We start from the raw sequence: 17824 nt of genomic DNA, 5'->3' as shown, positions 1-17824 counted from the left end.
AATATAATAAAATAAAAACATAAAAATAAAATAAAATAAAATTAAATTAAATTAAATTAAATTAAATTAAATTAAATTAAATTAAATTAAATTAAATTAAATTAAATTAAATTAAATTAAATTTTCTTTTATTTTCTTTTCTTTTCTTTTCTTTTCTTTTCTTTTCTTTTATTTTATTTTATTTTATTTTATTTTATTTTATTTTATTTTATTTTATTTACAAAGTGAACTTTAATCCGTTAAAAAAATGTGTAAAGCTGAGTTTTCAGCATCATTACTGCTGTCTGCTCTGTTCATCAGGGCAAAATACAGTAAAAACAGTAATATTGTTAAATAAATAAAAAATAAATTCAATAGAAAGTGAATTGTAAAAGCGCTATACAAATAAAGATTAATTGAATTGAATTGTATTCCTTTAGTGTAAAGCTGAGTTTCCAGCATCATCTACAAAAGCTGAATTGACAGCATCATCTTTCAGTAACTCTGTGTTAAATATCTGTTTTCCCACAGAAATGCATGACAATGTTAATGGACTGACCTCCTCACAGAAGCGATAGAGATCCACAGATGTCTGCAGATCAGATTTACGCTCTTCTGCTTTCAGGAGAAACCCTGTCATCCTGGTTTTAAACCCAGTGGTGTAACATCTAAACGCATCCGTTTCAGGATAATGTGTGCCTTTGCTTTTCCTCTCCACGTCCTTTATCAGCAACATCCCTCTTTCTTTATTCTCCTACAAAAGCAAGAACGAGATGTTTTTTGCACACATTGCACAAAATATCTCCATCCGTCATCCGTTATCTTTATTCAAGACCGCACATTCCCAAACTATCAGCACAACTCTGGTATCTTTATTACTTAGTGATTCATTTGAACTCAAAAGCTCACATTAATCCATTACTGTCTGACATTTTTCAGGTGTTATGAAGGCAGACATTCATTTTCCTTCGGCTTAGTCTCTGATTTATCAGGGGTTGCAACAGCGGAATGAACTGCCAACTGTTCCAGCATATGATTTAGCAGCAGATGGCCTTTCAGCTGCAACCCAGAACTGGGAAACATTTATACACACTCATATTCACACACCACGGTCAATTTAGCTTATTCAATTCCCCTATAGTGCATGTGTTTAACCAGAGAACCCGGAGGAAACCCACACCAACATGGGGAGAACATGCAAACTCCACACAGAAATCCCAACTGGCCCAGCCGAGACTCGAATTAGTGACCTTCTTGCTGTGAGGTGACAGTACTAATCACTGAGCCACCGTGCTGTCACAAATTACAGTATTTTTTTAACATTTGGTTCAAAGTATCATCTTCTCAGTGTATGTCCGATTGAAAGTCTTGAGGATTTTCACCTTTGCTTGTCTGAGGAGGGTCTGTGTGTCTTGAAGTCTCTGCTGGATCTTCTGCAGGGTTTTCTCTGCGTCGTCTTTGTCTTTCTGCCATAACCGCTCTTCTGCATCACACCATTTTTGGATCTGCAAACATCATAGGCATTAAACACAAGCTGAATTGATGATATTTATGTTCACAGAAGACACTTCAGGAATCTGCTATCACACACTGTTGACTCTCTCAGACATAAAGATAAGTTATATATATATATATATATATATACAGTTGAAATCAGAAATATACCCCCCTGAATTATTAGCCCCCTGTTTATTTTTCCTCCAATTTCTGTTTAACAGGGAGCAGATTTTTTCAGCACATTTCTAATCATAATAGTTTTAATAACTCATCTCTAATAACTGATTTATTTTATCTTTGTCACAATGACAGTAAATACTGTTTGACTAGATATTCTTTAAGACACTTCTATACAGCTTAAAGTGACATTAAAGGCTTAACTATCTTAATTAGGTTAACTAGGCAGGTTAGAGTAATTAGGCAAGTTATTGTATAACAATGGCTTGTTCTTTAGACTATCGGAAATATAAATAGCTTTAAATTTAATTTTGACTATAAAATTATTCATAAAAAATTTAAAACTGCTTTTATTCTAGCCAAAATAAAACAAATAAGACTTCCTAAGACTTCCTCTAGAAGAATATATATATATATATATATATATATATATATATATATATATATTCTTCTAGAGAAAGTCTTATTTGTTTTTACCATTTTTAAATAATTCCCAAATGGTGTTTAACAGAGTAAGCATATTTTCACAGTATTTCTGATAATATTATTTGTTTTGTTTCAGCTGGAATAAAAGCAGTTTTTAATTTTTTAAAGACCATTTTAAGGTCAAAATTATTAGCCCCTTTAAGCTATATTTTTTTCAATACTCTACAGAACAAACCACTGTATACAATAACTTGCCTAATTACCCTAACCTGCGTAGTTAACCTAATTAACCTAGTTAAGCCTTTAAATGTCACTTTAAGCTGTATAGAAGTGTCTTGAAGAATATCTAGTCTAATATTATTTACTGTCATCATGGCAAGGATAAAATAAATCAGTTATTAGAGATGAGTTATTAAAACTGCTATGTTTAGAAATGTGATGAAAAAATCTTCTTTCTATTCAACATAAATTGGGGAAAAAATAAACGGGGCTAATAATTCTGCCTTCAGTTTTACATATATGTGTATATCAACAAAAATTGTCAATTCTCACTATTAATATTGGTTACTACTTGCTATTATTAAAATATTGTCTGTTTAGCACATATTCTGCATGATTTTATTTTACATCCATAATCCTAAACCCAACTACTACCTTAAAAACTATTAATAAACTGCAAGTAAGAAGTATATTGAGCTAAAACTCAGAGTTAATGGTTTATCACTAGCAAGATTTGTACCTTAAAATAAAGTATGACCATCTATAAAAATTACTATAACTACAGAAGCATACCATGTTACAAAAACATTATATTTATTACATGTGTGTCTTGTCGCCTGTTATTTTAAATGCTTGGATGCAGTTTTAGCATTAAAGAGTGGGAAACAATCCTAATCCTAATAATTATTACAATTCTTTATTACACAATTATTAATATACTATTAATAAATTTCACTATGAGTTCTTAAAAAAACTAAGTAAGCATTTAAATACATATAGAAATAAAACTGTTTATTACAGCTGGCTTTATTTAGCGCAGTGCTGTTGTGTTTCAGACTGAAGGCTGACACTGTCTGTCTGTCTATATGACACTGGCTGATTTATTCTCTGCACCAGACACTCTTCACTTCTTAGTGTTTGTCTTGTGTTATTTTCAGCTTCTGTAGGCTGTAGACTCATTATCTGTCAGAAACGTACGGTGTGGAGCGAGTCTTGAGTTTCCCTCAGCAGAAGAACGTGTTCGAGGTGTTGCAGAGACTGGTTGGACTTCATCACCAGCGTGTGAACGGACTCTTCCACCTGGTCATAAAGACACGTCACTGACTCCAGAGAGTCTCTGCAGGACACAGAAAAACACACATCTGAGGGTTAGTGTGCCTTCTGGGATTTAGTGTGGAAAAAAGTCTTTAAACAAAAATTGTCTACAAACAAACCACTGTTGACTTGCCTGATTACCCTCACTTTAACCTAATTAACCTAGTTAAGCCTTTAAATGTCACTTTAAGCTGTATAGAAGTGTCTTGAAAAATATCTAGTCTAATATTATTTACTGTCATCATGACAAAGATCAAATAAATCAGTTATTAGAGATGAGTTATTAAAATTATTATGTTTAGAAATGTGCTGAAAAAAATCTGCTCTTCGTTAAACAAAAATTGGGGAAAAATATTCAGGAGGGCGAAAACTTCTGAGGTTATGTGGGTTCTCTAATGGAGTGCATATTGTGTTTAAAGGCTCTTGTTGTTACGTAAACAGGATGAAGTTGGACACAACAGCTGTCTAAACATTATGATCACAGTAAACATGTGCGTCTCTGTAGACGAGTAACTTAATATTCAGACAGACTGAAGGAAACACCTGAAGTCCTCAGAATGGGCGAATCGAGACTCCTCCCTCCTCATCCTGGCCAGGATAGCCCCGCCCTCTCTCTGCAGCGCAACTAATCGCGTGTCTTCAAGCACCATCTTCATAGAACTCCTTTGCTCCTGGATGCAGGACTGGACATCCTGAATAAAGTGAGGTTACTTCAGGAGGTATTATATTAAAATAAATTATAAGCTTTTCAGCTATCCATTAATTTTCAATTAAGTTTGAAATTTAATTTAATTTAATTTAATTTAATTTAATTTAATTTAATTTAATTTAATTTAATTTAATTTAATTTAATTTTATTTTATTTTATTTTACTTTATTTTATTTTATTTTATTTTATTTTATTTAATTTTATTTTATTTTATTTTATTTTCATTTTCTTTTCAGCTTAGTCCTTTTTTAATTTAATTTAATTTAATTTAATTTAATTTAATTTAATTTAATTTAATTTAATTTAATTTAATTTTTTATTTTATTTTATTTTATTTTATTTTATTTTATTTTATTTTATTTTATTTTATTTTATTTTTAAAATGGTAACACACATTAACATTTAATTAAATTGATTTATTAAATGAACAAAAAACTATTTAATTTGACCTTCTTGCTGTGAGGCGAAATTGCTACCCACTGTGCCATTGTGCAGCCCTTTATTTAACATTATTATGTATATTTTTTATATTTTTTGTTATTTTTTTGCTTATTTCAAGTATTTAATAGTTTTCTTCACAAAAACAACATTGTCTCAGATTAGGAATGCATATTGTACTCTAACAACTGATTTTAGAGATTCATTGTCATTGTTTATATTAGATATTTAATATTGTATGCTAATTTGTCTTATTATAATTCCACTTAATCTTTAAAAAACACTAATATGTTAGTACAATAGCTAAATACAACCTTTTACAAACCTCTAAATTATAAATATGTCTTACTGTACATTAGGAAGTTTTAATTTATATATTAATTTGTAATAATTAAAATCAAAGCATCAAAGTGTTTTTTTCTGAATAAACAGAGCTTGAATCAGAGCAAAAAAAATAAACAATAAAATGTGAAAAATTGTATATTAATTAAATAACCGAAAATTATTGGAAAAGTAATAATATTAGTGCATTTTTTATGCTTCAAAAAAGAAAAAAAATAACTAAAGCATCGGTGCATGAATGTGTATTATTATAATCCCAGTGTTTACCTTTGCAGTGTCTGTTCTTTTAACATCCAGTCTCCTGATTGCGGTATGTAGTAGTGAAGACGCTGCTTCAAGTTCGATTTGAAAGAGGGAAAGTTTCTGCAGCACAAGTAAAAGAAAAGAAGACATATTTATAATGGCTTCATGACAATCATGTTTATGACAGATTTATGACAATCTCTGTTGTCTTTGTAATGTCATGTTGTCATGATAAAGACAAAAACAAGTTGTGATGTACTTCTTAATGTCAAGTTGTCATAACAAACAATGTCGCCTTTACATTTAAAATGACAACTGAGCTAATGACATTTAATAACAGTTGTTATAAGCATGCATAAAATCTCATTCACATTCATGACATGTGTCATGTCACGATTATAAAGGTTTAATGACATATAAACATTTTTAAACATCTAATAAACATTCTTATAAACATCTCTTCAAGTAAATTGTTACCAAAAGAATAGTGATGGCAGAAACTGTACATTTTAAAAGGATAGTTCTAACAAAGGTTAAAATGATGTTATCATTTACTCATCCTCCTTTAATTTCTTTCTACTGTCGAACAAGAAGATATGCTTAAAAATAATGCTGGAAAAACAAAAACAGTCATTGACTTCTATGTTGTTTTTTTTGTTCTTACTATGGAAGTTGGTAGCTCCAACATTTTTCAGAATATCTTCTTTTATGTTCAACAGAAAAAATATGAAAATTCATAAAGGTTTTCGACCACTGGAGTGTGAGTAAATTTCATTTTTGTGTGAACTGTCCCTTTAATTCTTGTTGTAATTCTACATTGTTAAAAGTGAAAACCTACACTATGTACAACAGCATGTTACAACTACATGAATTAATTAGCTTCCACTTAATTTATTACTATTTTAAATAAGTAAATAAATAGGAAAATCTTAATTCTTTTAGGTGTAAGACGTCATTAATTTATCATTAATATAGTCACTTTATTTTTTTCTACCTGGTGAAACTGAAGCCAGTCTTCATGACTGTACGGGAAGCTTCCGGAGAGGTCAGAGGTCAGCTGATGTCCATCCACTGTCTTATGAAGAGCTTTCAGTGACGTCACAACATCTATCTGAGAGAAACCATCATGCATTTTAACATACTGTACAAGAACCAAGCACTAATATTACATACACACTGGGATCTGTATTTTCATGAGTATGCATTTGTGAATAAAATAAATAAAATACAGTGAAAAATGCTAAATATTATTATGGATTAAAATAACTGGTTTTGATTATATTAAATTTTAAAATCTTATTTATTTAAATGATTCAAAGCTGAGTTTTCAGCATCATTACTTCAGTCTTCAGTGTCAAATGAGATCATTTTAATATGCTGATTTCGAGATCAAGAAACATTTCTCATTACCAGCATTGTTCAAAATAGTTGTGCTGCTTCATACCTCCCACATATAAATAAATAAATAAATTAATTAATTAATTAATAAATAAATTATATATATATATATATATATATATATATATATATATATATATATATATATATATATATATATATATATATATATATATATATAAATGAACGGATGAATGGTTAAATAAATTGAATTATATGTTAATTACACATATGGCATACAAATTCATTTTTTGGGTTTTAAATATGTCACATAAGATACATATATTTAAAAAAATGTCGACTAACACATACATTTTTCAAGAGTTCACACTTAGTTGACACTTTTCAAGAGTTCACATTTCAAGAGATTTACACCCAGTTACTTTAGGTCTCGAAAGCTTCCCCTGCTAAAGGAGGAAAAGGGGGAGATGGGGTGGATGGGGGGTTTCTTCAAAAACGAAGATAAGGATGGTAGGATGAATGGGCTTATTTATTGGAGGCTAGAATTCATCTGGTGATAGGTAATGCGAGACCAGCCATTTTTCAACAATTGCAATTACAAATGTGGTCATAAATATTTTAGCTATAATTTTATATATGTAATTATATATTTTGGAATAAATGTAGCATGTATGACATTTATTTGAAATATGTCAAATTCAAATACGAACTTGTGTGTCATAAATATAATTTGCATATTTTTCCTTCTCTCAAAATGCAATGTGGGTTTTGTGGAAACCATAAATTCAAGATAATTTGATAAACAAAAAAGAACAAACAAAACAAAAACAAAACAACATTTATTTGAATCAGAAAAGTGCTGAAACATCATCAATGTGTTCACTGTCACTTTTTTTTTATCAATTTTTATGAATATTTAATTTCAAAAGTATTAATTTATTTCAATAAAATTAATTAAATGTTTAATATCAATAATAATACAAATAATAATAATAATAATAATAATAAAATTATTATTATTATTTGTATTATTACACTACCACCCCTACTACTACTACTTCTGCTAATATTAATGATAATAATTATTAATATAATAATAATTAATATAATAATAATTATAATAATAATAATAATAATTATAATAATTATTATTAATAATAATATTATTATTATTATTATTATTATTATTATTATTATTGTCAATATTATTATTGTCAATATTATTATTATCATCATCATTTGTTATTATTATTATTATTATTATTGTCAATATTATTATTATTATTATTATTGTTGTTGTTGTTGTTAATATTATTTTTATTATTATTATTATTGTTGTTGTTGTTATTAATATTATTATTATTTTTATTATAGTTATTGTTATTAATATTACTTTTTATTTATTTTATTCATTCATTCATTCATTCATTCATTTTCTTTTCGGCTTAGTCCCTTTATTAATCCGGGGTCGCCACAACAGAATGAACCGCCAACTTGTCCAGCAAGTTTTACGCAGTGGATGCCCTTCCAGCTGCAACCCATCTCTGGGAAACAATTATTATTATTATTATTATTATTATTATTATTATTATTATTATTATTATCATTGTTAGTATACTACCACCACTACTAATAATAATAATAGTAATTTAATATAATAAAAACAACAATAATAAAAATAATATGATAAAAAATAGTTATTATTATTATTATTATTATTATTATTATTATTATTATTATTATTAACTATAATTCTTTTTAACATCAGCCTTTTAACCCTGATCTGATCTCCAGAACCGCAGACACATTTTTAGGTGTAACTTGGGTGTAAATTGCAGGTTTCTGTGAAGGTGTAATTGCTGGGTTTGGTCAGTGTGTTTGGGAGTCTTAATTACCTGCAGACCAGGATGCTTTTCTGGTCGAGGATTTGCATCTTTATCAACAAGCATCAAGATAGTGTGCACTGCATGAAGGGCCTGCTCCTGTTTCACACACACAGAGAAAACACTGCAGATCCGCCACCCAGTGGACAAATACATTTCTATACTGTGTGGAAATGAAGGATGTGTTTGCATTGATGCAGCTGGGGATGATTGATTTCCTCACCTGAACCATGAGCAGTGATTTGTAGAACACAGAGGTTAAAGGGCACTTCCTGCTGTCAATCACTACAGTCAGACCCAACTCTCTGACCTCCGACCTGAAAAAAATTAAAAATAAAAAACTAAATAAAATAACAATAACATTTTACATTGTGCGATTATTTGTATTAGTTAATAAAGAAATAATAAAAAACAACAGGCATCAAAAATGTATTAACATAAAGAAACAAAAACTGTCTGCATGTAATTTACAACTTGTGCTTTGCTTCAACTTATGGGTAGATTTTCATCTTTCTGTTCTCATGGTCACTTACTAAATAACATGTTTATATGCTCTTTTCATACTGAGGGTATTATTAAACTTCTATTATTATTATTATTATTATTATTAATAATAATAATAATAATAATAATAATAATAATAATAATAATAATAATAATAATAATAATAATAATAATAACTCTAACCTTCATTAAGACACAATAAAATTAATGCTTTACCAAAACAATGTAGAAAGTATAAGAGCAATATTAATACAGATGATACAGATGTAATATCAGAGTTTCAGAATTTCGTTGTATCCTTTTAGTTTTAATATTTATATTATTATACATTAATATGCACACTTCTCAATTTACACATGTCTGTAAATGTAATTTTATTAAATTATAAACAACATAAATCTACTAAAGACTAAACTAGAAGAATCTAAGTTGTTGCTAGAAGGGATACAGCTGCGTCTGGAAGTTTATTCATTCATTCATTTTCTCTACAGCTTAGTCCCTTTATTAATCTGGGGTCGCCACAGCGGAATGAACCGCCAATTTATAGTGCATGTGTGTCCGGAGGTTAACGATAATATTTTATATTATTTATAAAATTGTCAAGTAATTGTGTTTTATCAACGTGTACCCTAAACCTAAAACAAACCATCACAATAATGTAAAAACAGTCATTCATTCATTCGTTTTTCTTGGGCTTAGTCCCTTTATTCAGCAGGGGTCGCCACCGCGGAATAAACCGCCAACTATTCCAGCATGTTTTACACAGCTCCAACAGTCATACAAAACACTAATTAAACCAAGTATTTCTCATATTATTTCTTAAATTACCCTTTAAATTTTATTTGATTATTGCCAACCCTCACGGTAATGTAAAAATATTAATTATTGTTGTACAGTGTCACACAACTATACTGTAATGTGAGTATCCGCAGCTGTATCCCATCTAGACTTGTTGAGTGTCCACCACCCCTCACTGCCCTCTTGTGGTGATTGCGAACACTGCTGTGAGTTTTGTACCTGGGAATGGAGTGCAGGTACAGCAACAATCTGCAGAGCTCCAGAGGAGAAACCTGAGGGGAAATCCAGCCATTTCTGCCCCCGTACACCTCAACCACAGCCCGGCCAGCTCTGTCGCGACCGCCTGGGTGAGTAAGAGAACAGACTGAGTGACAAATAACAGAACATGCATGTGTTTCTGGGCTTGTTAAATCGTTTGTAGTCATCATTCACAATGCACATGCTGTAGTCAATCATACACCTGTCAGAGAAATTCACAGTTGGTCTTTCGAACGCTTTCAGTGTTTACATTTGATCTATTAAGCTTTACCTTTGTGGAATGGTGCAACTTGTAAAGTGCATGCTAAATGTTTGCAAGTAATTTACAAGATATGTTCATCAGCAATAGTTCAAACCTCTGAATTCACTTTAATATATGAATCACTTTAATATTAATACTTTAATATCTTTATTATTAATCATGTACTGACCCACATGCTGACTTTAATATCCGTATTACTTTAATATATCAATCACTTTAATATCTTTAATATTAATCATGTACTGACTGACATGTTGACTTTAATATTAATATTACTTTAATATATTAATCACTTTAATATCTTTAATATTAATCATGTACTGACCTACATGCTGACTTTAATATAATTATTACTTTAATATATTTATCACTTTAATATCTTTAATATTAATCATGTACTGACCCACATGCTGACTTTAATATAAATATTATTTTAATATATTAATCACTTTAATACTTTAATATTAATCGTTTACTGACCGACATGCTGACTTTAATATCAGTATTGCTTTAATATAATAATCACTGTATTACTTTAATGTATTAATTACTTTAATACTTTAATATTAGTCATGAACTGACCAACATGCTGACTTTAATATCAGTATTACTTTAATATAAATTTATTAATCACTTAAATACTTGAATATTTATAATTTACTCATCCAAACGCTGAAGTCTTTAAAGACTTTGCATTTTTATTATTGTGTGTGTGTGTGTTTGTGTGTGTGTGTGTGTGTGTGTGTATGTGTGTGTGTGTAAATTCTTCATAATTTTCTCACAATTTTTTTTTTTTAAAGAACAAAACAATTGTTGTTAACCATTTCTCTGATTAGTATAAACATGCTCAGTCGTGATGCATTGTTGTTGTTGTTTTCATGCAAATTAAGTGCATGATTGGGAAGTCTAATTCAAAAAGCATGCTAGCAGTAGTCCATATGCTTGTGCATAATTTCCCAAATCCTCTGAAGTCATGTAATAGTTTTGTGTCATGTAAAATTTGTGTAGTCACAGCAAATTTCCCTCCGCAGAGATCTTAAACATTACTCAGGCCTGTATTAAATTAAACGATGGCGCCTTTGGTTTTCTTGGGTTTGTTTTGCAGACAAAGCTGCTGTCTCATGATGCTTCAAATGACTTATGGATGTCTAATTTTATTAAACTATATGTTGATGTTGATTAAATAAATGTGACTTTTAAATATGGGCTGAAATTGTCTGACTGAAGGGAATTTTTGCAATTATCATTTTCAGAGCAAATGCGGAATTAATAGAGCAGAGTTCTATTGACCCCACTGTTTAAATGGCCAACTTTACAGCAGAAAAAAGGTGTTCACTGCCTGGTACAAAGAACGATTTTGGTTCATATAGCTAATGTTACCCTTTATGACAACTGTGAGGGGGGCGATTTTTTTATAGCTCATCCGTTTGTTTATATTGTTACAGTATATTAAGTGTGCATAATTAAGGGCGTGGCCACTTGAGTGACAGCTAGGTCTCGCTGGTCGCCTTCACCTGATTGGTCCCTTGTTTGGTATGTTGATACATATTGCTACATAAATATAGTTTTGCGAGATAGTTGAGTAGCACTATTTAACAGTTGTGACAGTTTTTGGCAGCCTGATCTCACGAGGAAATGTAAGTATTTTACGTTTTGTCAGTTTAGTGGCTAATTCGTACGAATTTGTACGAGTTCAGTCGTATGAAAATGTACAATTTTAAAAAGGAGGCGTGGCACCCAACCCCACCCCTAACCCCAACCGTCAGTGGGTGATGAGCAAATCGTACAGAATTGTACAAATAAGATCATGCTAATTCACACGAATTAGCCACTAAATGAAAAATTTACGAATTGCAGTGAGATTGTGTTGGTTTTTAGGTACAGAAATTAAATAATCACAATGCAAAGAATTTTTTTTTTTATTTGCTTTGTCTTATTATCTAGTCCAAATATCTAAAAGTATTGTAAGTAAGAAAATTGTTTGTGTTAAATCTCTAAAGAAATAAGGGAAAATTAAGAGTTTTTCCTTAAAAAAGCTAAATGGGGGATGTTAAATAATTTTATAAATAAGCTTTCGCTTTGAAATGTAGATATTTGGACTAGAAACAAAGACCGTTTTTTTGCTGCATAAATCATATAAATTCAGTATAAATGCATAAATAATTCAATTTGTGTGTGTTGAGCATCAGTTAAGACAATGTCAGCACCTGTCATTTGGTCTGTCACTTGCGAACAAAATGGTGATGGTTGGCCACGCCTACTTGTAGCTTCTTTTGCGTTCTTCAGAAACCTATGGGTGACGTCACGGGTACTACATCCATATCTTTTACGGTCTATGTTTCATAAAGTGCTCAGGCTAGGCTTAATCCAAAACGTAAGATCAATTACCTTTTGTCTAACTGTTGGTCAAGGCCAAATGTTACTATTCTATTCTATTCTATTCTATTCTATTCTATTCTATTCTATTCTATAGGTAAATTATATTCTATATATTTTAAGTGCGGTGAGATGGTGGCATGGTTGCTGGTTCGAGTCCTGGCTGGCTCAGTTGGTGTTTCTGTGTGGAGTTTGCATGTTCTCCCCGTGTTGGCGTGGGTTTCCTCCAGGTGCTCCAGTTTCCCCCACAGTCCAAACACATGTAGTAGGTGAATTGAATAAACATAATTGGCCATTGTGTGTAGTGTGTTGTGTGAGAATATGAGAGTGTATGGGTGTTTCCCAGGACTGTGTTTGCATCTGCTGCATAAAACATATGCTGGATAAGTCGGCGATTCATTCCGCTGTGGTGATTACTGATAAATAAGAGACTAAGCTGAACGAAAAGGAATATAAAAGTGTATAATGTGTCATTTGTGATGCAACTCAAGTCTTTGTTTAGCTATCAACCAAAGTTGTAGCCTTGAACTTAAACCACTAAAGCACAACTCAAAACTGATTAGGAGGCATACAGTACCTGGGAGGCAGATGATGCCTAGCTGAAGAAGGCTCTTGATCGTGGGGTCCTGGGAAATATAAATGCCCTGAATTTCAGTCACAGACTGGCCAGTCGTTGGCTGATCGGAGTGCTGGAGCTTCTGGAGCTCCACTCCATTTACAACTGGAGCTCCAGCTTTTCCAGATAAGGAGACTTCTTAGAAGGAGAGACAAATTACAGTTTAAGCATAACAGGACAAAACATGGTGATAAAAACCCACAGAAATTCAACGTTTTATTTCCCGAGATGGGTTGCGGATGGAAGGGCATCCGCTGCTTAAAAACTTGATGGATAAGTTGGGGGTTCATTCCGCTGTGGCGACCCCGGATAAATAAAGGGACTAAGCCGACAAGAAAATGAATTAATTAATTAAAATCAACATTTTAGTCTTTTTATGAACGTATTGCATGAGTGAAAATATGTGATCCTGAGCCACAAAATTGAAGTTGAGATTTATACATCGGTCAAAAAGCATAATAAATAAATAAATAAATAAATAATTAATTCTGCATTCCATTAATGCATGGTTTGGTAGGAAAGAACAATATTTGGCTAAAATACAACCATTTTAAAATCTAGAATTTGAGAGTCTAAAAATCTAGGAAATCGATATCATTCTTCATTGAACATAACCTTTACATAAAGTTTTAATGATGTTTGGCATGAAAGAAAAATCTTTTACCCCGAGGCCCGGATTGGCTAATCGGGAGGACTGGGAGAATTCCTGGTGGGCCGGTCCCTTTTTTTTCTGCGAGGGCCGGTGTCCCTAGCACCAGAATCTGTCGTTCTCAGCAGTCACACTTTTTAAAAATAATTTATTTATTTACTTGACCACAGCCTTCTTATTCATTATTTTACCGCAGCTCTGTTCTTTTTATCTATTTTCTCGTAGCCTCATGAGCAAGATGCAGCCTGCAGGTTAATGATGTTATAAGTAAACATTCATTATACAGTTGTTGCGATACAGTGGTTAGCATGTTAGGTTATGACGCCGCCAACCAGAGTTCGATCCTCGTCTGAGTAACATTTTTTTTTTTTCATTTTTATTGTTAAGACATATAATACTTTAAGGGTTGTTGAACATTTGAAGTTCTAAAACAGCTGTTTTCTTAAAAAAAGACGTGATAGTATAATTAGAAACTGAATTGAAAATGACCTTATTTTAATATAGTCAGTGGTGAACTGAGGTGGGCCGGTCTAAGACTTGAAACTCCAGGGCTGAAAAAGAGTCCCACTCCAGCCCTGTTTACCCCTAAATATATCTGATATACCCATGCAGCAGGGTTTTGTAGTCCAGCATCACATATATGTTGCAGCTAGATGGAGCTGTTGCCCTCCCCTTTAGAACATATTTAAGAAAATGACTTGTCCCATTTACAAAGACATCTAACAGCTTCCCCTATAAACGGGGAAGGATGTAGCTATGTCTGTTCCCTGCTTTGGCTCTTGGTCTTCATGAATGCTTTCATTCAGTTCTGCTGAAGAAAGACATCAGATGAAGGACTGCAGAGAAATCCCCTTGAGGAATGCCGTGCACACTCCTGACCTTTGGCCAGTGTCACATTGCACTCTTTTAAGATGACCTTTCAGAAGGGGATATTTTCTCCGCAGCAGAGGACTAGGGTCAAGGTCATCTGTAAATCACTTAATATGTGTCATGGAAGCGGCAACTAGATGTGGCCACATAGTAGTAGTTTGCACAACTGTACATATCAGTCACGTCTGGACATGCTTTTCATTTAAGGATAAAGAATCTAAAAAACAGCATGTTGGCCAGACGCCATGTTGCTTCAGGTGGTCTTTTGACAACAAAGTAAGATGTGGGGTGAAAATCTGTATGCAATTAGCTGACACGCAGCAGCAAGTAACCTCAGAGAGAATTGTTAGAATAGTTCTACTTATTTGACTCTGTAAGCAATCACAAGCACGGTCTCCTTTTACACGCAGAGGTCTAACCCAACTTACCCTTCCTTGCTTCTTGTGGTCTGTTTAATTTTGGGGATACCAAGTCAGCTGTGTGTTTAATTCCGTGGATAGCAGGCAACATGGGAATGATCTCTGGATAGACATCACTGTGGCTTCGGTTGGTCGGCTTGTTTGACTGCAGACACTGTCTGGCTGTTTCCGAGACTGATAAAGATGAGCGGGATTTAGACCTGCTTTTACCTTTGATCACCTGTACAGGTGAACCCGGGCCTCTTCCGCAATGCCTGTCATCACAGAAGACATTGCAATCCAAAAGGCTGTTCTCATTTCTGAATGGATTCTGGCTGATCTGGGGCTGAGGTGTTTGTTCGGTGATATGTGTTGGCTGATTTTGTGAGTGCTGAATAGGAGAGAAACCTTGTAAACATAGATTAGCATCATGTCTGTGACCACCGTGGTCAGGTAAAGCCCTGAGTCCCATTTTGGGTAAGTGTTGGGTTTTGGCATGCTTCTGGCCACTAATCCGCATGTGAAATGAATCTTGTCTAATGGCGTTGTTCAGACAGGGATGTCTTTTATCTGGTAAGGCCTTAGTTCCCAGTACAGTCTGAGGGAGATCCGGTTGCCCTGTGAGGAATGACTTGTGATGCTGTCTTGCTTGGACCATGCTTGTGATAAGTTGGGTCATATGTTGGTCAGGAGAGTCTGCGTTTTCCCTTGACTTACGGTCATGGGGCACGTTTTGACTTGGCTGTGTCGAGTTCTTTGGGCTTTGCTTTTGTTGGGCTGAGTTCTCAAAGGATTGCATCGGGTTTCTGTCTGCTTGGTTTGGTGTCTGGCCAAACATACAACTCGAAGGTTGAAGTCTGAGGCCAACTCCGTATCCCTCACAGCTTGGCTCAGCCTTCCCTGCATCCGTCCTTGTTTCATCTAGACAAGGCAGCATACTTGCTCTCTCAAAATTCACAGGGTTTCTGAGAGCTGCCATGTAGGACTGCCGATACCTGCATTTGGAATCTGGATCGTGTTGCATGATCTCAGATGGCTGTTTGTTTGGATTACAGTCCACGCCACATATGCTAACATTGCTCTTTGAGGAAGGTTGAGCTGTCCTGACTAGCTTGAAGCCTAATGGCTTCATGGGCATTGCTATTTTGTTTGGCACCAAAGTCTCTTTCTCCTTGTTGAACTCCAGCAGATCCACATATTCTCCTTCCAATTCCTGTGTTTGCCTGCTGTCCCAGGTATTAGGTGAGACCCAGCCAACAGGTTTTCCAGCAAAACTACTAATTGTATGTGCTTGATTAACCTTCACCAGTCTGCTACCACTCTCAACCAGCTGAACAGAAAGCGCCAAGCCGTCTATTGCAGGAACAATCCTAGTTTCCATCTCCAGAGGTAGGAAATCTACAACTACCTTAGACTCGATATCTGAAATCTCAGTATTAAGATCTCTTACGCGGATTGTTGCGGTTGAACATGGCTTTGAATCAGGCCAGACGTTCGATTTTGGCCTGTCAAGGAATTCTGGGTTGGCAACTTCGGTCCAAGGTACCTTCACAACCCCCTTGTCAGAGGACAGTACACATCTAGAAAGACGATTTCCTTGACGCCCCTCATTTATTTCCCTTAGCCAGGACTCTGTGAATATGCATGGATAAGAGGTCTCGAGGATTGGTGTCTCTTCAATTGTAGGACACTCCAGCACCCTGGAACCTGCTTGCAAGATCAGATTCTCCTGCCCCAGGAGGTCTTCCTGCACAAGAAGACTTTTGAGGACAATTCTGGCCGACTGTTCTCCGAAAGGTTCCACCTGCAAGTAGAAATCTCCAGGTCTGAGTAGCAAAGGATTGATGGCGGCAAGTTGGATCACCACACGGTCACTCAAACACAATGGCCAACCCTCACACTGGAACAGGACATCGGAATATGCAGCCTAGAGAACAAGAAAGACAGAGCTAGTTTGTTGATTCGCAGATAATTTCAGATTGACACATGTTATGACCACCAGATATTTAATAGTTTGGGTCTTGATGCCTTTTATTGGCTTGCACGCAAGCATTCTTGAATCCCCTTCAGAAGAAGCTGCCCTGCAAGGCCTTTGTTCTTTCTGAAGATAAAACAAAGCAATCTTGTGCTGAGTGGACAAGGATAAGTAGCATGTGGGATCTGTGCCATAAAAGTCCACATGGACGAAATGCCTGCACAGGAAACTGCTTTCATCTGGCCTCGAATACTAACATATTTTATCCTTTAAAGGCTTAGTTCACCCAAACATGAAAATGCATAACTGCCTCGCTCTTTTATCATTCACAGTGTTCTTGTACATGTGCATTTTGTATACAGTCCATGACCTGTCTGTCCTGGTGTCCCCCAAAAAACACCACACTGTAAAACCCAACAGTCAGCTTTATCAAATGAAACGAGTGTAGTTAACTCAAAATTGACTGTAGGTTAAATCTACTCATTTGAAAAGAGTTTTGAACTCAGTGTTAAAGGTAATGAGTTAATTAAATACCTGATTACTTTAACCTAAATGGAGTAAGTTCACAATACTCAAATTGTCTGTTGCCAACGGTTTCCTCAAACGGTTTGAGTTGCCTTAACTTATTGGGTTTTACAGCACTCCGTTGGTTTGAGTTCTCTTCATTCACTGAGTTTTACTGTGCTCAAATTGCTTCGATTACTCAAATGGAGTAACTTCCCAGTACTCATAGGATTAGTTTTTAAACTTA

General features: G+C 33.6%; 3 protein-coding genes across 8 annotated transcripts in view; 2 read left to right on the top strand and 1 right to left on the bottom strand.

Moving 5' to 3' along the window:
- Nucleotides 1–17824, top strand: part of plxna1b (plexin A1b) — a 744633-nt gene that overhangs the window by 120290 nt on the left and 606519 nt on the right. The gene's annotated exons all lie outside the window — the stretch shown is intronic.
- quob (quattro b) overlaps nucleotides 1–17824 on the bottom strand; it is an 85194-nt gene that overhangs the window by 25071 nt on the left and 42299 nt on the right. For 2 of the 3 annotated variants that reach the window (XM_087254997.1, XM_087254996.1), the window contains exons 3-13: nucleotides 15129–17025; nucleotides 13143–13319; nucleotides 9889–10012; nucleotides 8591–8684; nucleotides 8380–8466; nucleotides 6120–6236; nucleotides 5150–5245; nucleotides 3937–4085; nucleotides 3277–3415; nucleotides 1362–1484; nucleotides 539–733 (exon numbers count right to left, since the gene is read on the bottom strand). In XM_087254997.1, the coding sequence (XP_087111123.1) occupies nucleotides 539–733; nucleotides 1362–1484; nucleotides 3277–3415; nucleotides 3937–4085; nucleotides 5150–5245; nucleotides 6120–6236; nucleotides 8380–8466; nucleotides 8591–8684; nucleotides 9889–10012; nucleotides 13143–13319; nucleotides 15129–16479 (2652 nt within the window). In that variant the 5' untranslated portion in view covers nucleotides 16480–17025. The remainder of the gene's footprint in view (nucleotides 1–538; nucleotides 734–1361; nucleotides 1485–3276; nucleotides 3416–3936; nucleotides 4086–5149; nucleotides 5246–6119; nucleotides 6237–8379; nucleotides 8467–8590; nucleotides 8685–9888; nucleotides 10013–13142; nucleotides 13320–15128; nucleotides 17026–17824) is intronic. The other variant, NM_001004109.2, reaches the window with a different exon arrangement.
- dlgap4b (discs, large (Drosophila) homolog-associated protein 4b) overlaps nucleotides 9880–17824 on the top strand; it is a 252770-nt gene continuing 244825 nt past the window's right edge. For all 4 annotated transcript variants that reach the window (XM_087256352.1, XM_087256355.1, XM_087256348.1 and 1 more), the window contains exon 1: nucleotides 9880–10016. The gene's annotated coding sequence lies outside the window, so the exon portion shown is untranslated. The remainder of the gene's footprint in view (nucleotides 10017–17824) is intronic.

Source organism: Danio rerio, chromosome 6 (assembly GCF_052040795.2).
Source record: "Danio rerio strain M-AB ecotype USA chromosome 6, GRCz13ab, whole genome shotgun sequence".
NCBI lineage: Eukaryota > Metazoa > Chordata > Actinopteri > Cypriniformes > Danionidae > Danio > Danio rerio.
The sequence above is the reverse complement of the archived record's forward strand: the minus strand, read 5'-3'. Positions and strand labels throughout refer to the sequence as shown.